Source organism: Sphaeramia orbicularis, chromosome 13 (assembly GCF_902148855.1).
Source record: "Sphaeramia orbicularis chromosome 13, fSphaOr1.1, whole genome shotgun sequence".
NCBI lineage: Eukaryota > Metazoa > Chordata > Actinopteri > Kurtiformes > Apogonidae > Sphaeramia > Sphaeramia orbicularis.
In genome coordinates, this window is record NC_043969.1 from 5508020 (window position 1) to 5530080 (window position 22061).

At 41.9% G+C, this 22061-nt stretch overlaps 1 protein-coding gene across 1 annotated transcript in view; it reads right to left on the bottom strand.

The window, feature by feature from the left end:
• Nucleotides 1–1107: 1107 nt before the first annotated feature.
• gkup (glucuronokinase with putative uridyl pyrophosphorylase) overlaps nt 1108–22061 on the bottom strand; it is a gene marked incomplete at its 5' end in the record, with an annotated part of 82176 nt that continues 61222 nt past the window's right edge. The window contains 5 exon segments of the mRNA XM_030152780.1: nt 1108–3720; nt 20959–21030; nt 21327–21390; nt 21469–21537; nt 21650–21707. Coding sequence (XP_030008640.1) covers nt 3625–3720; nt 20959–21030; nt 21327–21390; nt 21469–21537; nt 21650–21707 — 359 coding nt within the window.

Below are 22061 nucleotides of genomic sequence, written 5' to 3' on the forward strand. Positions count from 1 at the left end.
TTGTATTGCATGTATCTAATTGTATACATCAGGTTTTTCAGGGAAAAAAATATCACACTGATCATGTAGAGGGCTTCAAAACTCATGTATCAAATATTATACATTTGGCGTTATAGGATTTGGTTTTTTTTTTGTTTCCCATAATTGACCACTAGATGGCAGTGGTGTGACATTGACTTTCTTCAGTTGTCCAAACTTCCTTTCTAGCACACATGTTGAAAGGTAATCAGTGATCAGTTTTCTTTGGTGAACAGTTCATTTTGTTGAAATTCTTGCATATACCATGTACAATCTTACATATTTAGTGCAGGAAGATATAACATTGTTAGAGTGTATTCAGAGTTAACTGACTATACCTAGCTAACTGTTGGCTAGTTATTAGCATCATTAACTATTACAGTTTGATACTATCAGGGGTTATAAACATTTTTAAGGGTTTGTCCCACATTTGATCTATTCAATTTATCCATTCAGTTCCACAAAATTTACCAGAAGTCATCAGCTAAAACACACACACACACGCACACGCACACACACACACACACACAGTTTTCTTTAAAAATGTTTATACCCCCTGATATTATCAAACTGTAATAGAAAATAATGCCAATAACTAGCCAACAGTTAGTTAGGTATAGTCAGTTAACTTTGAATACACTCTAATGTTATATCCTCTTGCACAAAATATATAAGATTGTACATGGTATTTGCAAGAATTTCAACAAAATGAACTGTTCACCAGAAGGAGAGAGAGATAGAGAGAGATTTTATCAGTTATATCTAATAAATGAAACTTATATACAGGGATAATAATATATTACTACGTTATTGGCTCAGTTATTACATTTGTAAAGAATTTTTGTTTTCCTGGCCAATAACGTAATAACCAGCCAATAATGTAATAAATTATTACGTTATTTGCTTAAAGTTATTACGTTTTCGGTTCAGGATGTTTATTATGCTATTGGCCAGTTATTACGTTATTGGCAAATTTCATTTTAAAAATGGCACATTTATTACATTACAGGCCATTGTTACGTTGTTGGTGGTGACTGTCAATGCACAAAAAAATACAAAAACCAAGGCACTCTTATAATTTTAACATACCTTTATTAATTAAGGCATGTCTCAATGGACCTCACTGAGCCCAAACATGTCACCACCATCATAGTTTTACAGCACTACAACACAAACACACCTCTAGCATGTATGGCTGGTTAGCTGTAAACACAAGCCAGCCACACCTTCATTTGACAGGAGTTTACCATTGCAGAGCCAGCAGAGAAAAGAAAGAGGTGGCCATTGTCAGAGGATGCTAGGAAGAAGAAAACAGTGAGTGACCAAACCAGGAACAAGACAAGAGTATGCCTTGGTCCAGTTTTTGCTAAATGGAGAGAGCTGAAAGAAAAAGAAGCATCACAACGGACGCAGACTTGGCGGTGTTGCTGCACTTGTAAATATTGCTGAGATAAATTATTTATACTCTTTGTATTTCAGTGGATTTATGCGTTCTCGATTATTGCTATTGGTTGTAGCGATGTTTACTCATTTATGAACTCTTTATGAACAATGCCTGGATGCTTGCAAGCTAACGGAGATGTTTGCATACTGATAAGTAATCATGGTAGTTTGTGTCACTTAGGTGTATGTTCGTTTAGTTGTTTGTTAGCCTGGTGGCTCTTAAGCTGTGCGGCGAATGTTAGGAGCTTAGTGCTAGCGGCAGCAGATTGACCCGTCTGCCTGGATGGCCAGGGGGTTCCTGTCCATGCGTTCCCTGGCCATCCAGGCAGACAGGTCATAATGACACACTGGCTGTGAGTGTAGAGATCGGTGGTCTGAGGCTCCATCTGTAGCTGCTAGCACCAAGCTGCTAGCGTTAGCTGCACAGCTTAAGAGCAGCTCCAGTTCCGCGACCTCCTCCATGACGTGAAAATAAATGTCAGATTGATTGATCACTATTTTTTCCCTTCTCGTCACCGGCTTCATTGAAAACAAATGCACACGGTTGGAGGGGAGGATTAAGTGTGGATTTTACGACAGTGAACATGTACCTTGAAACTGTAGGGGAACACTATAGAGAAAAATGCTACAAAAACAGCAAAGCATAACCAAAATAGTAAAATCTTACACAGTTCCACTTGACCATAAAAGCAATTCAATTATTTGGTGAAACATGTCATTAGAAAATTATTGGATGTAGATTTTTTGTTGTTGTTTCAGGTGCCATAAGATGTTAGTAAGACATCTGAAACTAAAGTGTCTCAAAAACATTCTTAATTTTCATAATCCCGCCAAACAGAGCCCTTGTGGAATTACTGATTTTCATGAAGTTTCATTGTTCTCTACGTGTGACCAAGTGTATTGAAAAGACAAACTACTTAAGACACAGTGACATATAGCAGACTTTTTTTTTCGCATAACAAACATGAAATGAGTTACAAGAGATGTCTTAAGGAGGAGACACACCAACCCGACTGCCGATTGTCACCAGAAAAGGTAGCCCGACTTATCAGTCGGCTCTCGTCTGCCCGACATGGTCAAAAAAGTGTGAGGAACACACCAAATCGACTACCGACATGAGTGTACTTTCTGCGCTTGCACAAGACGTAAAACCGGAAATGACGGAACATCTCTCTAGACCAAAACAGAGCTCACTGTCATCAGCCATTGTTGTCAGCAGAGAATTTTGAGTAGTCCAGAAGGGTTGTTGTACTCCTTGAATGAAGCCCAGGCTAGTAGTAAGAAGATACTACTGTTGTCAGCTCTCTGGCTTCTTGTGGAAAAAAAAGCTCTTATAGGCGAAAACTGAGGAGAAACTGCGCTATGCTAACAATGCTAACTTCATGTAATGAATGTAGTCCATAGGCAACACTGACTGGCATTCATTCAGATACAATACAAGCAGTTAATGGCCTACTATAGGAGACAATAATAGTGTGAAGTCCCTTGGCATAGCTGTATTCACATGTAAACTGCTCATTCACTGATTCACTAGTCAAGGGCTATCCCTCCACCAATCAGACTGGTCTGACTGAAAAACAGGTAGTGGCCGATTACACATATTGAATCGGCCAAAAAGACTGGCAACGGCACTAATGAGGGCCGATTGCATGGAACACACCAACCAGACTCATGTCACCGAGCTTGCCAGACTGCCCAATGACATCGGATTGCCGTAAATTGGGTTGGTGTGTCTTCGCCTTTAGTCTCTTAATCAGATGAAGTGTCTCAAAATGTGCTCTAACTTAAGTCTATGGAATGTATCATATTAATATAAAAATATCTAAATCATTTTTACATTGCAGTAAATTACATTTGACACAAGGGCATCTATTTATTAAGCCCTAAATACACAGTAGAGTCTTAAATCTCTTATAGTGCACTACAACAAGACATTTTCTCAGACATTATTTGGGCTGTTCTGATAAAGCTCTACATTTACTATCATTAAAGAGTGAAGGCACAGATTGGAGTCCTGACTACTTGAAAAATTATGGCTTTTATATTCTGCAAATGCTCATGATTATTACAGTCAGTATAATAATGAATCATATGCAATGATACAAGAACGATAGCCAAGTGTTAGCCATGAGTATCCCATCTGAGTTGTAGTGGAATATGAGGTTATTGTTGTCCGCCCACAGTGCTGGCAGATGGGTTGTATGGTACAATGACACAGAAGACACAGCCGGCCTCCTGGAAAGCCTGCCTCATCTCCACCTAGTGGACACAAAGAGACTGCGTCAGACAGCAGGGTATTCTTGGCCCCAATTACCACACACATTGTTCCTTTATTTTCTGTGACTTAAAAAACAGAGGAAGACAAGATGCTGAAAGTAAAATTTTTATTACAGAAAAATATAATTTTTAATGTACTCCTTTAGTGCAGTGTTTCTCAACCTTTCTGAGCCACGGCACATATTTTACATTAGAAAAATCACAAGGCATACCATCAAACGAAAATGTAACAAAAAGTATATTTATTGAAATATAATGCAAATCTAGTCTCAATTTACTTTCTCAATGTGAAACCTGGGCCTGTTTAGTTGAACACAAAGCTGACATTCTTGCAGGAATTGAAGAAAGACACACATGAATCTTCCTCAACCGCTTTGAGTCTCTCTTTTAGTCTTTATATCATTCTTGAAAAGCTCACCTCACATAGAGAGGTTGTGGAGAAAGGGAACAGAACTGAATAGCTTTGTATTCGAGAATGGAGAACTCTTTGACAGCAGCCACCGGACACACTTGGATAATCTTCCACAACGTATTTATGTGCTGCGGCGCACTGGTTGGGAAACACTGCTTGAGAGTATCAACTGGTAATAATGTATAGTCATGTGCAAAACTGTTCGGTCACCTTTAACAGTGTTGAAAGGAGCATACATATGTATTTCTCATTTTCTTTTCTTCACATATAACAAGAAAATACAGGAAATATGTGTACATCATTAAAAGACTAAACTAAATTGGTTCTAAAGTGACTATTTAGTGTGATCCCCAAGTCCATGACAGGAAGCAGCACAAACAGAAACATTCGACGTGGAGGAGACTCCCTGTCTGGACCGTGGCCATCATTCGCGAGCAACGAAACCTCAAGCAGGGGAGAAGCCCTGACTGCTCATAATCTGCGTTCATCATGGAGATGTGAAGGATTGTATCCTCCGCCTTTTCAGTCAGAAGAAGCACCTGTTCTACAAGGGGAAACGTGCATATCTTTCCGGATTTTGCTCCAGAGGTGGCAAAGAAGTGAGCGGCTTTTACAGAAGCGAAGCAGCTCCTTAGAAATATCAAGGACGTAAAGTTCAGTCTCCAGCTACCTTTAGTATGGCGGTCAAAGGTGAGGAAAAGTTCTTTATCACTACCGACCTGGCAATCTCCTGTATAAAGGAGACAATTTTACCTCCATCTGATTAAGTATGTACTTGGACACTGTCTCCAAGTGACTGAACTCTCCAGGTTTATTTCTGTGAGAATGTTTCTACTTGTTTGGAATTAACCAGGTCTATTGCCTGCTAAAAGTGAAATAGTGTTATAATGTGTGTTCTAGGATAATGGAGGCATCTTTAACTTTTTTCTCTCTCGGTTTTTATGAGCCTACAGAAACTTTTTATTATTAATATTATTGTTATCATTACTCTTAATATTATTATATCCAGTTGGTAGAGGCACTTTTCAGTGTGCCTTTAATTTTGTTTTCCCTTACATGGTTCCCTAACCTATTGTGCTATGTCTGAGTTGATTTTCCTGAGGCTGCTTTCATTTGCTATTACTATCAGATTTATTATTATTATTATTATTATGATTATTATTATTATTATAAATTGCATACCTTATTTCATATTGGGCTACTACTTGGTTGATTGTGTAAAAAATTTATCTCATACAGTTGGCTGCTGCTGGACAATGCAGTATGTTTAGTAGCCTAATATTAAACTTGGTTATTGCATGCTTATGTCTACCAATTTAAAGCAGCTGTCTGCTACCATATGTCTACAACTAAGTGTACTTCATTTGATTAATAAATTGTATATGGTATTTTGCACTGTGTATACTTTTGTTTGAGACCCAAGTTAATGATCTGGGGTGCTTTACTCTTGGGATCATGCACTTTTGGGATAGTGCTGGGGGGTGGGGGGTAAGTGTAGTTTTTGTAGTTTTTTCCTTTTATAATTTTGTTGGTCTTCTTTCTTTTCATTTTGTCCACCTGTAATTGCACTTTGTTTCGACATAACATCTGCCAGAGTCTCAGAATTAATCTGTGACAATTCAGATGTGTCTGTTCAATATTATCATTATTATAGATTATGGCTAATTTAAACATCCCTTCTGGAAGGACTGGGCAGTCAGTTAAGTTTACCAATTGGAATGTGAAGGCCCGAATCATCCTATTAAATTCACCATGGCCCTTGCTCATCTTAATGTCTTAAAAACGGAGATAGCTTTTCTGAGACACACATGCGCAGATCAGACCATAACAGTCTAAAGAGAGGTTGGGTTGGACATGTGCTCCACTCAACTTTTCAGAGTAGGGCAAGGGGAGCTGGAATTTTGATTAACAAGTCAGTATCATTTGCAGCATCTGAAACCATATCAGATTCTGATGGACGTTTTGTTATTGTAGTGGGTAAACTCTATAGTTTGCCTGTGATATTAGCCTGTGTATATGCTCCAAATCGGGATGATTTTAAGTTCATGAACAGTTTCTTGTTAACCATACCATATTTGGATACTCACCATCTTATTCTAGCTGGGGATTGTAATTGTGTAATTAATCCCATTTTCGATAGATCTTCAAATTGCCCAATTAGTAACTCAAAAACAGCTGAATGCATAGAGAGTTTCCTACAGTCCTGTGAGATGTCTGACCTGTGGAGATTCCTGTATCCTACTAAGAGGGAATATTCTTTTTTTTCACCTATTCATCACACCTATTCACACATAGATTATTTCATTTTACATAAGTCCCTACTCTCCTTGGTAAAAGAATGTGTTTACAATAGTATAGTAATATCTGATCATGCCCCTGTTACGCTGGTTTTAACCTTCCCCAACCATAGACCTGGCAGATTTAGATGGAGACTCAATCCACGTCTTCTGTCAGATGAATCTTTTATCGCCTTTGTTAATGTTCATATAGATTTATATTTAGAAACTAATGTAAACAAAGACACCTCCCCTTCCCTGCTTTGGGAGGCTCTCAAAGCTTACCTGAGGGGGCAGATAATTTCCTACAACGCATCAGTCCATAAAGCGCGAATGGCCAGGCAAACAGAACTTTCACAACTCATCTCTGGAGTAGATAAAGCCAATGCTTCTTCCCCAACCCCTGAGCTATATAAACAGCAAATGATGCATCTGATTGAATTTGACATGCTTTCAACTGGACAGGCAGAACGGGCTTTGTTAAAAAATAGACATATGTCATATGAATACAGGGAGAAACCAAGCAGAGCTTTTGCTTACAGTCTAAGACAGACATCCACTACACATGTAATTGAGCAAATTGAATCTGAGATGGGATTATTAACAGATCTTTTAGATATCAATAAGGAGTTCAAGGATTTTTATTCTAATTTATATACATCTGAACACCCTTCTGATCTGAAACTAATGGATACGTTTTACAGTGGATGAGAATGTAAGACAATCTCTAGATAGCCCTATCTCCCTAAATGAAATTAATAAAGCTGTCACATGCATGCAGAGTGGGAAATGTCCAGGCTCAGATGGCTTTTCTACAGAATTTTAGAAAAAGTTTGCAGCAAAATTAAGTTCTTTGCTCAAAGATGTATTCAATGATAGTTTAAAAGCCCAATCCCTGCCCCCAACTCTACACCAGCCATCAATATCCCTACTTCTGAAAAAGGGCAAGGATCCCCGTAATTGTTCCTCTTACCATCCAAGAAGTCTCCTTAATGTTGACGTTAAGATATTGGCTGAAGTGCTGGCTCTCTGTCTTGAATCTGTTTAGCCCTCCACAGTATCAACTGACCAAACTGGATTCATTAAAAATAGGCAGTTGTTTTTTAATATCAGACATGCATTTAATATCCTTTACACATCATTTTCATCTCAGTGTCCAGAGGTGCTTTTATCTTTGGATGCTGAGAAAGCCTTTGATCGTGTGGAGTGGAGTTTTTTGTTTTATGTTCTGAAGCGGTTTGGTTTTGGAAATGCTTTTGTTTCTTGGGTAAAACTGTTGTACACTTCCCATCTGGCTTCAGTTAGGATTAATGACACTTATTCATCATATTTCCCTCTGCAGCGTGGGGCTAGACAGGGTTGTCCCTTGGGGCATTAACTGAAAAGTTGGTTTGTCGACGTCTGTGGCACAAGTCGATGTTACTTTGGAGGAGTCGATAAGTCATGTGTTATTCTCCCTTTTATCACTCGCCTTCATTCAGCACATGTCGATACTCATCTTTCTGCATGAAAACATGGAGCGCAAGGTAGTGATGTACGGATCAGTGGACCTGGCTCAGGTTGGTGCGGGTCCTAAAAATGTCACTTTATTTGCAGGGCGGGTCAAAAATTTCCACAAAGTGGCTTAAAAAAAAAAAAAAACGACCCGCGCATCACCAGCGCAAGGCCAAGACTGAGGGAAGAAGACAACTCAGAGTAGGATTACTAAACTGACTGTGATCTAGAAAAATTCTGGTCTCAGTAATGTTCTGTGAACCATGTAAGCACCACCAATATTGAATAATGATTTGAACAGCTAGTATGTTTGGATTATTGTGTTCATTTATTTCATTCAGACAATGTGCTCTTTTCTCTAACATGCTGTGCGTCTTTTCTGCCGCTGTCTGAACTTTTTCCCACTTTATGTTGTTCAGTTAAATTTAAAAGAAAAGTCAAGGTGTTAACCTATGTTTTATTTTGGTTAAATGTCTGAGAAGGACTGCTGATGCTTGTGTCTTTCCAGTTTTTTATTCTACTCTTTACTGTGCATTGTTAATGTTACAGTGAATGTTTGTACAAGTTGCTCATTGTTGAACAGCTGTGTGTCTGTGTTGTTCCTCCGGTGTCAATGTGATGACGTCATCATATGACAAGTCAACTCGACTTCGACTTTATTAACAAATAAGACGATCTGAAAAAATCTGAAGTCACTAATGCCCTATTGCCCCTTATCTCCATTGCTTTTTGCACTGGTAATGGAACCCCTTGCAGCCACTAATAGGTATCGCACTGATATTAAGGGGATCTTCAGATCAGGTAAGGAGCACACCATTTCTTTATATGCAGACGACGTCCTTCTTTATATAGCTGATCCTCTCACGTCTATTTCACATATTCTTTCTACCCTCAAAGTTTTTGGTAGTTTTTCTGGATATAAACTCAACCTTGACAAGAGCGAGCTCCTACCTATTAATATGGCTGCCAGTCAGATCTCATTTGATTCTTTACCATTTGAAGTGACCAATAATAGACTAAATTATCTTGGTGTATCTGTTACAAAGTCCCATTCTCAGCTTGTGAAAGCCAATTTCACTCCACTTCTCGAGCGTACCCAAAAGGATCTTGCCCAATGGTCCACATTGCCTTTATCATTAGCTGGATGAATTAGTGTAGTTAAAATGAACATCCTTCCTAAGTTCTTATTTTTATTTCAGTATATTCCATGTTTTCTTACCAAAACATTAGGCCCTTTTCCACCGCAGGAACTTTTGAGGGAACTTTGAGCATTACCCTGAACTTTCAAAAACCCCAGTGCATCTGCACTGAAAATTACCCAGGTAAATAACTTTCCCCTGGCCTTGAACTTTCCCTGAAGAAGTTCCTGGTGAGGAGGTAGTAGTTTTAAGATTACCAGGAACTCTTAGGGGCAGGGCTGTGTGCTGGAGAACACTGAGTGGTGGACTGCACTCACAGCGTTTCCGCATTCCCTTCACCCGCACAATTTAATTCATTCATTTAATTTTCACAAGCTTTGTATTTTGATAATTCGGAAAACTGACCAAAATAGAAGCTACAACAAGTGGATGGACGATGAGGTCCAGGCTCTTTTGAGCGTTTTTGCAGAGGAGGAAATTCAGATGGACTTTGAATCGCCGACACAAAATGACTGAAGTTTGAGTAAAAGCTGTTGGAACCAAATACATATATGGCACAAGCCTAAAGAAATACGAGAAAAGCCGAAGAAATTTATGCAGGATTAAAAGAAACTTAGGGTGTATTCACACCTACTGCGTTTGGTCGTCCAGAGTTCATTTCCCCAGAAAGTCAGGACTTTTTTTTAAGGTGTGAATACAAACATGCGAACTCTGATTCGTACCAAACAAGCGGTCTGCTTCCAAACGGACTCTGGGCCGGTGAATTTCTGGTGTGAATATAACCAACCTTGAACCGAACCAAAGAATCTTGTGCCTTTTTGTGCTTGACGAGCCACCGTAGCCGCTGGAAGCAGCTGAGGTTTTTTGGGTGGTCAGAGCTAATAGCAGCCGCCATGAGCCGTGGACAGACGTGGAGCAATGAGGAAACTGAATGTGCCATTGACATTTGATCAGATGCCTGCATTATGAAACTGGCTCCGAATGAGCTTTTCTTGAGTGTTAACATTATTTTCATAAATTTGTGTCTGTAAAAATTAGGGCTGGGCAAGTTAATGCGTTATTACCGCGTTAACACATTCATTAAATAACGGTGACAATTTTCTTTAACTCCCGTTAATGCCGTTCTGCCTTTCAAGCAAGTCTTAGTTCATTTATACATACGGACTGTTATTTTGAAACTCATGCTTTTATTTTGGTGCTCAACACACACCAAGCGTGGCATATTAGGTATAATATGCCAGCCTTTGAACTAACCTTTACTTATTTACAATGTGATTGTTGTATTAGCAGTCAATTTAAGTTTATAGTAATCACATCTATGCATTCTCCGTGAATATGCATATCATTAATATACATAACTAATTGATTTATTTTGTCTTTATTTTATAGTTTCACTCTGTCAATCTGCATTATGTCAAGTATGTACATTTAAGATGCAAACTTCAAAGAGGACATATCTTGCATCATCAATTCAGAGTTTAGCTCACTGTCTAGCTCAGACTAAGTACAGACGTCTTAGCGAGGACAGTACACTCCTATTATTCTGCCCCTGCTTGTGTGCGTGTAGCGATTAGCTCGGCAGATAGACAACAGGTTTACCAAGAAAAGCTGGACGCCAAAAACTTCTGTCCAAATCATTTACTGTAGACTCACTGTAAAACTGCAACATACATACAAAATATGTCTGAGTTCTGTTCACTGCCTTAGTACATTTACATGGCATTATACATTTAAATGAATGTGAAAAAGACAGCTAGCTCGATGCTAACTTGAATGGGAAAATCCATAGACACGCTAACGATTAGCATTAACAGATTAACTTAAGATTTACGTCTTTTTATCCAGCAACAAAAGTTCACATCAGAGATATTTATACTATTCATTCTTACAACAACTGAACATAAAATACTCACAGGCAAACGTTTGTCGGGCCATACAAACAGAGTGAAAGAAACATGTCTGTTAGTTCCTTCTTATGTCCGAACTGGCTACGGGAACACCGCAAGGACAAAAGATACGTTAGTGACACTTATTCCCACCACTAGAGGGCCCCCTGTGCTTTGTTTGAACAACTGAACATCACATATTATTGAGCTTATTAGTATTAGTACTTATTAGTGGGCTTAAGACTCCTGTCAATCACTCACAACTGGAAATAAACTGGTGGGGACATAAACATGGAGAAAAGTAGTGGTCTGTTCCATGGACATTTTCATTTTAAATGTCTTCAGGTGGTGGGGTTGAGAAGGACAAAGTTGTTTGGAAGCACTGCAATGTGGAATTATTTTTATCACCGGAGTACTTCCAGTCTGAAATATCACTGAAAGGAAATACACGCTGTTGATGCCGGCAACCCCCCCCCCATATAACTATGTGATTAATCGCGATTAATGACAGAAATCCACGCGATTAATCACGATAAAAAAAATGTATTTGCTGCCCAGTACTAGTAAAAATACAATAAATATTCCAAAAATGATAACTGTAAGTAGGACCACCACGTCTATTTTTATCAACCCCGGCTGTCTCTGACTCACCCCCGGCTTTTCTGTCCAATGCCTGCACAGTTCGTCACATGCATGCTTCTGTTCACGTATTTTGGTCCACTAGCAAAAAGTGCAATGTGAATGCAATCCGACCCAAATGAAAAAAATAAAGTCTGCATTTGATCTGAATCAAATAAGCGGACCAAAGGACTTTTCAGGTGTGAATACACACTAAAGGACCACAATGGTAGCAATGAATCCGACTGCTGAACAAACCAACGGTATGTATATCACAGAAGTATTCACTGTTTAGTTGGTTCCATGCTGTAACAGTAGTCAGCGGCACATCAGCTGTTTAGCCAAAAGTCCAGTTAACCTAATACTAACTGGTCAACAGTCGGATGCTAAACTTAAATCAGAGAACTAGATGTATTCGTGTTGTTGCCGTGAGCGGAACACTGATTTATTCTTTATGTATTCTGATTTCCACCCAAAATGGACTGGACAGACTCGCCTCTTTTTCCGAAGCTGCAGCTCATTTGTGCCCTGGTCCATCATCTACTGCTGTTTACAATGGCCCAGGTAAGACATTTCACATGTCACATCACACTGGTAAGAATCTGTCATGTGTTCTGTTATTCATTTATGCATTTTTATTACTTTTCATGTAGGAAAGCAAAAGAGAGAGCAGGACCATGGAGTTTGAGACTTGCTGTCCTGGACCAGCTGGTCCAGAAGCCTGAACCTTTCACATGTTTATTTTCCTTTTCATCTCAAGCCACCTTGTTTTTTGCACCTTTTGTTTTGTTTAAATTTTTAATAAAAAAAAATAAATTCTAACCTAATATTGTTTGATCATTTACAAGGCATCAAAATATAAGTAGAGTATAAGTACTTTTATAAGTAATATGCATTCGAATTAAATGCAGGCATTTGAGTAAATCTGTATGACTTTAGGGTTGAACCAGGACTATATCTGTAAAACAATAGAAATGAAACAGAACCATCCATCACACTTAGAGTTAGATGTGATTTAGTTTAAGGAATGAGAAGTTGAAAATTCATGTTCTACCATTTTTAAATAGAAATTAAGGCTATGTAATGATGGTTAACTTCATTTAAAATGTATTCCAGATGGATTAAGTGATTCAATAACCAATTAAACTTAAACCCAAGCCGTCCACTTAAAGTACTGTCATTTTATTGAACTAGAGCTTCGTTTGTGAATGTACATGAACTGTACTGCAGTTTCTTTTACTGCTCCCCCATACACCATCAACCTGATTTGAATAAATTACCCTGAACTTTGGGGTGCGATGGAAACACAATTATCAGGAATTCTTTTATTCAAATAAGTTCTTGGTAAATAAGTTCCTGGTAATAAAGTTCCTGGGCTTTTGGTGGACAAGGGCCTTTTCTTTACGAAAAGTTGATGGTGTTATTTCAACTTTTATTTGGAATAATAAAATGCCTAGGATCAGGAAGCTGTTTTTACAAAGACCTAAAATATATAGTGGAATGGCTCCTCCAAATTTTCAGATCTATTATTGGGCTGCTGATATCAAATGTTTATTATATTGGCGTTAGGACACAACATCCTCCATAGATCTACCAGGCTGGCTACAAATTGAATCTAGTTCCTGCAGCCCAATCTCACTTTCAGCTCTTTTGTGTTCTTCTATTTCATTACATTCACCCCAGACTTGCCAAAATCCGGTAGTTCTCCACTCCCTAAGGATCTGGTCTCAGTTTCGTAAACACTATGGATTAGCTTCCATGTCCATTCAAACTCCTGTCACGGCCAACTGTCTATTCCAAGCCTCTCTCTTAGATAGTAATGCATTCACACAGTGGCTTAAAAATGGAGTGTTAAATATAAGTATGTCGTATAAGGATGACGTCTTTATGTCATTTGATCAGGTTAGACAGGAGTTTGCTCTACCAGCTTGAAATGTTTTCAGATACCTACAAGTCAGACATTTTGTACAGAATCACTTTAATCAGTTTCCTTCTCTACCTCAGACATCATCTCTTGATTCAATCCAAGAAATTCAGCCTGAGATCAGGGGAACCATATCAAAACTCCTGATCTGGTTCCCCTGATCTCAGGCTGAATTTCTTGGATTGAAAAAAAAAAAAAAAAAAAAAAAAAAAAAATTCAGCCTGAGATCAGGGGAACCATATCAAAACTCTCCCCCTTAAACTGCCACCTTATCGTGGTGGGGGAGTTTGAGTGCCCGAATGATCCCAGGAGCTATGTTGTCGGGGGCTTTATGCCCCTGGTAGGGTCTCCCAAGGCAAACAGGTCCTGGGTGACGGGCCAGACTAAGAGCAGTTCGGAAGCCCCTATGAAAAATAAACAGCAGAAGAACGTGACGTCGCCCGGTACGGCGCAGCCGGGGCCCCACCCTGGAGCCAGGCCCGGGGTTGGGGCTCGAATGCGAGCGCCTGGTGGCCGGGCCTATGCCCACGGGGTCCGGCCGGGCCCAGCCCGAAGGAGCGACGTGGGCCCGCCCTCCGGTGGACTCACCACCCACCGAGGGAATCGTAGGGGCCGGGTGCAGTGTGGATTGGGTGGCAGTCGACGGCAGGGAGCCCGACAACCCGATCCCCGGACGCAGAGTCTAGCTCTTGGGACATGGAATGTCACCTCGCTGGGAGGGAAGGAGCCGGAGCTTGTGAGGGGGGTTGAGAGATACTGACTAGATATAGTCGGGCTCACCTCCACACATAGCTTGGGCTCTGGAACCCAACCCCTCGAGAGGGGCTGGACTCTCCATTTCTCTGGCGTTGCCCGCGGTGAGAGGCGGCGGGCTGGTGTGGGCTTGCTCATAGCCCCTCAGCTCAGTCGTCATGTGTTGGAGTTCACCCCGGTGAACGAGAGGGTCGCGTCCCTGCGCCTTCGGGTCGGGGACAGGTGCCTCACTGTTGTCTCGGCCTACGGGCCGAACAGCAGTGCAGAGTACCCAACCTTCTTGGAGTCCCTGGGAGGGGTGCTGGATGGTGCTCCGACTGGGGACTCCATTGTTCTCCTGGGTGACTTCAATGCCCACGTGGGCAACGACAGTGAGACCTGGAGGGGGGTGATGGGGAGGAACGGCCTCCCTGATCTGAACCCGAGCGGTGTTTTGTTATTGGACTTCTGTGCTAGTCACAGTTTGTCCATAACAAACACCATGTTCGAACACAGGGATGTCCATAAGTGCACTTGGCACCAGGACACCCTAGGCCGGAGGTCAATGATCGACTTCGTTGTCGTATCATCAGACCTCCGACCGCGTGTTTTGGACACTCGGGTGAAGAGAGGGGCGGAGCTGTCAACTGATCACCACCTGGTGGTGAGTTGGATCCGCTGGCGAAGGAGGAAACCGGACCGACTCGGCAGGCCCAAACGTGTTGTGAGGGTCTGTTGGGAACGTCTGGCAGAGCCCGATGTCAGTGCGGTCTTCAACTCCCACCTCCGGGAGAGCTTCTCCCAGATCCCGGGGGAGGCTGGGGACATTGAGTCCGAGTGGACTATGTTCTCCACCTCCATTGTTGAAGCGGCTGCTCGGAGCTGTGGTCGCAGGGTCTCCGGTGCCTGTCGTGGCGGCAATCCCCGAACCCGGTGGTGGACCCCGGAAGTAAGGGATGCTGTCAAGCTGAAGAAGGAGTCTTATCGAGCCTTGTTGGCCCGTGGGACTCCCGAGGCAGCTGATGAGTACCGGAAGGCCAAGCGAGCTGCAGCCCGAGCAGTTGTGGAGGCAAAAACTCGGGTCTGGGTGGAGTTTGGGGAGGCCATGGAGGAGGACTATCGGTCGGCCTCGAGGAATTTCTGGCAAACCATCCGGCGCCTCGGAAGGGGAAAGCAGTGCGCCACCAACACTGTTTACAGTGGAAGTGGGGAGCTGCTGACCTCGACTGGGGATGTTGTCGGACGGTGGAAGGAATACTTCGAGGATCTCCTCAATCCCACTGTCACGTCTTCCATGGAGGAAGCAGAGGCTGAGGTCTCAGAGGTGGACTCATTCATTACCCAAGCTGAAGTCACCGAGGTGGTTGGCAAGCTCCTCGGTGGCAGGGCACCGGGGGTGGATGAGATTCACCCTGAGTACCTTAAGTCTCTGGATGTGCAGGGACTGTCTTGGCTGACACGTCTCTGTAACATCGCGTGGCAGTCGGGGACAGTACCTCTGGATTGGCAGACCGGGGTGGTGGTTCCCCTTTTTAAGAAGGGGGACCGGAGGATGTGCTCCAACTATAGGGGGATCACACTCCTCAGCCTCCCGGGGAAAGTCTATTCCAAGGTACTGGAGAGGAGGATCCGACCGATAGTCGAACCTCGGATCCAGGAGGAACAATGCGGTTTTCGTCCCGGTCGCGGAACGCTGGACCAGCTCTATACTCTCCATCGGGTGCTCGAGGGTTCATGGGAGTTCGCCCAACCAGTCCACATGTGTTTTGTGGATCTGGAGAAGGCGTTCGACCGTGTCCCTCGTGGTATCCTGTGGGGGGTGCTTCGGGAGTATGGGGTTCGGGGCCCTTTGCTAAGGGCAGTCCGGTCCTTGTATGACCGAAGCAGGAGTCTGGTTCGCATTGCCGGCAGTAAGTCAGACCTGTTCCAGGTGCATGTTGGTCTCCGGCAGGGCTGCCCTTTGTCACCGGTTCTGTTCATAATTTTTATGGACAGAATTTCTAGGCGCAGCCAGGGGCCGGAGGGGGTCCAGTTTGGGGACCACAGGATTTCATCTCTGCTTTTTGCAGACGACGTTGTCCTGTTGGCCTCATCGAACCTGGACCTTCAGTGTGCCCTGGGGCGGTTTGCAGCCGAGTGTGAAGCGAGCGGGATGAGGATCAGCACCTCCAAATCCGAGGCCATGGTTCTCGACCGGAAAAAGGTGGTCTGCCCTCTCCGGGTCGGTGGGGAGTCTTTGCCCCAAGTGGAGGAGTTTAAGTATCTTGGGGTCTTGTTCACGAGTGAGGGAAGGATGGAGCGTGAGATTGACAGACGGATCGGTGCAGCGTCTGCAGTGATGCAGTCGCTGTATCGGTCGGTTGTGGTGAAGAAGGAGCTGAGCCGAGAGGCGAAGCTCTCGATTTACCGGTCAATCTACGTTCCTACCCTCACCTATGGTCATGAGCTTTGGGTCATGACCGAAAGGACAAGATCCCGGATACAAGCGGTCGAAATGAGTTTCCTCCGCAGGGTGGCTGGGCGCACCCTTAGGGATAGGGTGAGGAGCTCAGTCACCAGGGAGGAGCTCGGAGTAGAGCCGCTGCTCCTCCGCGTCGAGAGGGGCCAGCTGAGGTGGCTCGGGCATCTGTTTCGGATGCCTCCTGGACGCCTCCCTGGGGAGGTGTTCCGGGCATGTCCCACCGGGAGGAGACCTCGGGGAAGACCCAGGACACGTTGGAGAGACTATGTCTCTCGGCTGGCCTGGGAACACCTCGGGGTCCCCCCGGAAGAGCTGGAGGAGGTGTCTGGGGAGAGGGAAGTCTGGGCATCCCTGGTAAGACTGTTACCCCCGCGACCCGGCCCCGGATAAGCGGAAGGAAATGGATGGATGGCATATCAAAACTGTACACAAATATATTTGACATGGAATGTTACTCTTTGACAATAATAAAAGAAAACTGGGAGAAGGATATGGGCACAAATATTACTGATGATCAGTGGTTAAGAATACTTCAAAGAATCCACTCAACTTCTATTTGTGCAAGGCATAGTCTTATTCCATTTAAAATTGTACACCGACTTAACATGTCTAAAGTTAAGTTATCCAAAATTTACTCAGGAGTTAATCCTATTTGTGACAGATGTAGACAAGCACCTGCAACTCTCTTTCACACTTTTTGGTCATGTTCAAGTCTTACTGCATTCTGGTCTTCAATATTTGAAGCATAATCAGCAATTTCAGGTCTGACCACTGACCCCTGCCCTTTTATTGGACTTTTTGGCATACCGTTAGAGGATCTCCCTCTATAAAAGCCACAATTAAATAGTATCGCCTACTCCTTCCTTTTAGCATGGGAACTCATTCTTTTAAATTGGGAGAATGACAAACCCCCTTCCTTTGGCAGATGAATATGTGATGTCATGTTTTTCCTTAAAATAGAAAAGATTAGATACACATTGAATGGATCAATGGGGAAGTTTAATGTGGTATGGCAACCTTTTATTTCTTATGTAGAACAGCTGACAATGCACCTTGACTCTGGTTAATGTGTGCTGTGTACAAAGTGTTTGGGTAATTACATAGTGGAACCGTTTAAAAAAAAATTTTTAATTTTAATTTTTATTAATTAATTTATTTTTTGTGGCATCTTATACCTCTGTTATATGTCTCAGTGTTTGTCTTACTTTCTGTATGTTTGAAAAACTGAATATGAATAAAAATACATTGATCAAAAAAAAAACAACCAAACATCTGATGTGCAAAATTAATGCAATAAATCTCACTGTCTGAACAAAAGGGTTAAAGACATGTTAAGTGCAAAGGGAGGTCACACTAAATACTACCACTTTGGTTTACAGAAGCTGTTTTTTCCATGAAACTTTTGTTTTTCCTACTGTACATACTTTGCATGTATCCATATTTAATCTTAATACAGAGACTGAGAAATGCATATGTGTGGTCATTAGAACTTTACTATACCACCAAACCTAATGTTGACTTTTGTACAGTACTGTCGTTTAAATACTTTGGATCTCTTCAACATTTCCTCAGTTTAAGGTTGCATGTAACTATAAAGTATGAACTAGCCGGTCCACCTGTGGTTCTAGAGGCAGTAGAGTTGATAAAATGGGGAGCTGAGCTAAGTTTGCTGGTGTAACACACAGACTGGGGGAAAAAATGGAATGGCCTTCATTTTGTTTTGTATTGAAATCAAAAGTAACAGGAAAGAATGCATTCATAGTTACCCTATATATTTCTTTGAAAGGGCTTTTCATCATTACTGTATGACTTCATCGCATTCACATTACCTGATGACTTGACTAAGTTTACTGGTGTAACACACAGATTAGGAAGAAATATAATGGCCCTCATTTTGATTTGTATTGACATTGACGTGGACCATTGGCTTTTAAACAGGACTGAACATGATGGTTTATTGCAACTCACTGGCATCCTGTGTCTGAATCCGATGAACTGCAGTCCGTGTGATCTGAGTCTGCGCACAACAGTCTGTCAAGGCAGCACTTTTACACAGGACTTGACATGACGGTTTGTGGATATTACTACTCCCATTAGCATGTGAAGGCAGCATAAAACTTTTACACAGGACTAAACATGATGGGTTATTGCTATCCACTGCCGTTCTGTGTCTGGATCTGGTGAACTCCGGTCCATCTGATTGGAGTCTGTGCAGAATTATCTGTCACCTCGTTACGGTGAGGGGGAGGGACCGGAAGGGGATGTTAACAGGCAAGGTCTGACTGGGGACCGGTGGAGTGGAACCAGGCCACAGTAAGAACCAGGCTGACCTTTTTAGTGTGTGATCACAGCTGGACCCAGTTTTCCTGTCGTGTCTTGGTGTTTCCGTCGATTCAGATCCAGGGGTACATTTCTGGGTTAAATAGTGAACGCAGCTGTTTGCGTGCCCCTCAGTGCAAATAGAGAGCAAACAATGGGTCGGCAAACGCAGAGGCTTAACAAACCCAAATTCCGTTTTTGCGCTCATTGCGTTCACTAAGCCATCGTTCGCTCACTATTTGAATTGAAGGGTGCGCTAAACAGGTGCGTTCACTATTTAACCCAGAATGAACGCCTCCTCTCCCACTGTTTCCAGTCATCTGATCTGACAGCATTATGGGTAGAATGAAAAAGTATTAGAGGATATCTGTGAGCCCAGATCTGTGACCTCCTCCCTTACCCTCACCTGTCTGGATGGACCTCCTCACCTCATCTGACTATAGATGGACCCCCTCAGCGGTCTGCATGCTGCCGCCCCCCACCCCCACACTCTGACCTGAACCAAATTATTTACGCATATATATCGTGCGTCTGGCTGGACGTCTAAGGATGAGCCCAGTTATTCCACACTGGTGACTTTATTAACAGAACTCTAAATGGTCACTGTTGGTTGTAACCACGCCGAACAACAGGACAAACAGATTGTGTAGAAAAACTGAACTGTATTCCATTCCTCTGATCCACGCACTCATATCTCATTAGGCGCGCGCACAGACACACACACCCGCTGGTGTGTGTGTCACCAGTTCACTGGCTCTGGTCCCACACGGTTTTCATTCATTCATTCATTCATTTATCTCTAAAAGCCACACACACTTTGTCCTGAACTAATCTATATTTACCTCCGCCAAGGAGGTTATGTTTTTGCCGGCATTGGTTTGTCTGTCTGTCTGTCTGTCTGTCTGTCCGTGTGCAAGATAACTCAAAAAGTTATGGACGGATTTGGATCAAAATTTCAGGAAATGTTGATACTGGCACAGGGAACAAATGATTAAATTTTGGTGGTGATTAGGGGGGGGGCGCACTGATCTGGCTTGGTGGAGGTCTGCATTCTCCGAGTGCTTTTCTAGTTATCCATAAATCCATAGAAAATAAAATGCAGTGAGTGGATCAGTCCTCACTTGGTAAATTCGTTTTATCAGTGCAAAATGTCCATGGAAAAAATCTGATATCATTAATGATATTGTCAAACTTGTGTCAAAAATCTTCTTTTATATATGTAAATAATATTTCAAAGGAAATACATGACAGAAATGAAGTGAAATGAAGCTACAAGAATACATCCTCCTTCTAATGCAGACCTCTGAGGTCCACGTTAAAATCAGCCCTTTAGTGAGGAGCTGGGCGAGCGCTCACTTTTAACCAACTAGCCCAGAAACAGGATAGCGCATTTTGTGTTGTGTTGGGGTTAACGAACTAACGAACGAACGCATTTTGCGTTGTGCTAGTTGTTAACGAACAAAGAGCGAGCCCAGAAACGGGATAGCACAAAATGCGTTAAATAGACGCATTTTGTGTTGCACTGGGTTTAACGATTTAACGAACTAGTGCAGAAACGAGCCCTAGCCTCCTCAATTATCTACTGTATGTAATGTAATGTACTGATAGGATTAATGGATCAACAGTTTTTCAACATTTTAGGGCAACAGATGCTTTTGGTCAGTGGTAGATGTTTGGGTCTTTGAGGGAAAGAAAGTTGTGCAGTCACTGTAGCTAAAGCTGGGAGGGTAGCTCCCAGCTTTAGCTTTAGCTAGCTTTGTAGCTCCAGATGGAGCTTCACTACAAAATTTTACTAAATATCAAACACCTAACCATTAAATATTTTTGTGCTCTTTGGTTGTAAGACAGTAGTTTGTACTAATTCAGCAGAATGGCCCAGTGATGTTAGGAAACACATGACAACAGTCCTGCTTTAAATCCACTGCCTCTGAAATGACAGTGGTCACATCCACATCTTACCAGTTTCGCCTGATCCTGACACAGACCCACTACAGCTCCTCCACTGCCTGGTAACTTCACAGCTGAACCAAACTGTAAGACATGAGAGACAACACTGTGAGTGGTGAAACAGAAAAACACTCTTGCATGTACACACAGATGGAAATAGAGAAACAATATTATTGATTTTATTATGTGCATTATTTATTTATGGATATATATATGTATATATATATTTTTATACTGACTATTTTATTCTGTCCACAAGTGTTTTATCTGTGTGTTTTTTTTAAACCAATGCATCGTCATTTCATTTTTGCATTACATCTATAATAGAAATGTTTAAATAACAAATAAAGAATCTGAATAAACACTGGCTGATCACTAACCTGTCTCGCCAGCTGAGCCATCTTAAGATTTCCTGGACCCAGACAGTCGTCAGTGTAGACAGATCTATGTGTTGGAGAGTTTTTCCTTTAGTCGTAAACTGAAACTAAGCAACAAACAACTCAAATCAGAAAGAACAATTACCTCCGCAGCTCGAAGTTTTTGTCCATTAGCTGTGCCAGACAGTCCCAGTCTCGGTTCTCTAGAGCTGTCCTAAAGAGGGAAACATTTCAGATGCAGCCACTGGTAGAGTAAGTAAAGACAAATTTCTAGTCTTCCCTTTAATTGACATCAAAAGTCCACCTCTGAACTGCTCAAAACTGACCTTGCCTGATCGGTGAGCTCAGCAAAAGTCTTCATGGCTTCAACTACCAGAGATTCCTCTTTGAAAAAAATCAAAGTCAAAGATTTTTATAGCATTAGCTATATTATACAAAGCATATCTCAAAGGGCTGTAAATAAAGTCATGTAAAAATGGAAAACAACCACAAAATATATAAAAGTTGAGATAAATTACATGTAACACATTTGAAGTATTTAAAAATGTATTAAAACTGAGGTAAAAAGATTACTATACAAATTACCTGCAAATTACCTATTAATATCTGGATGTAGACATAATGAAGAAACATACTGAATTGAAATGTATACAATATACACATTTTATATACATATATACACACATCTATCTATACACACACACACATATACGTGTGTGTATATATATATATATATAT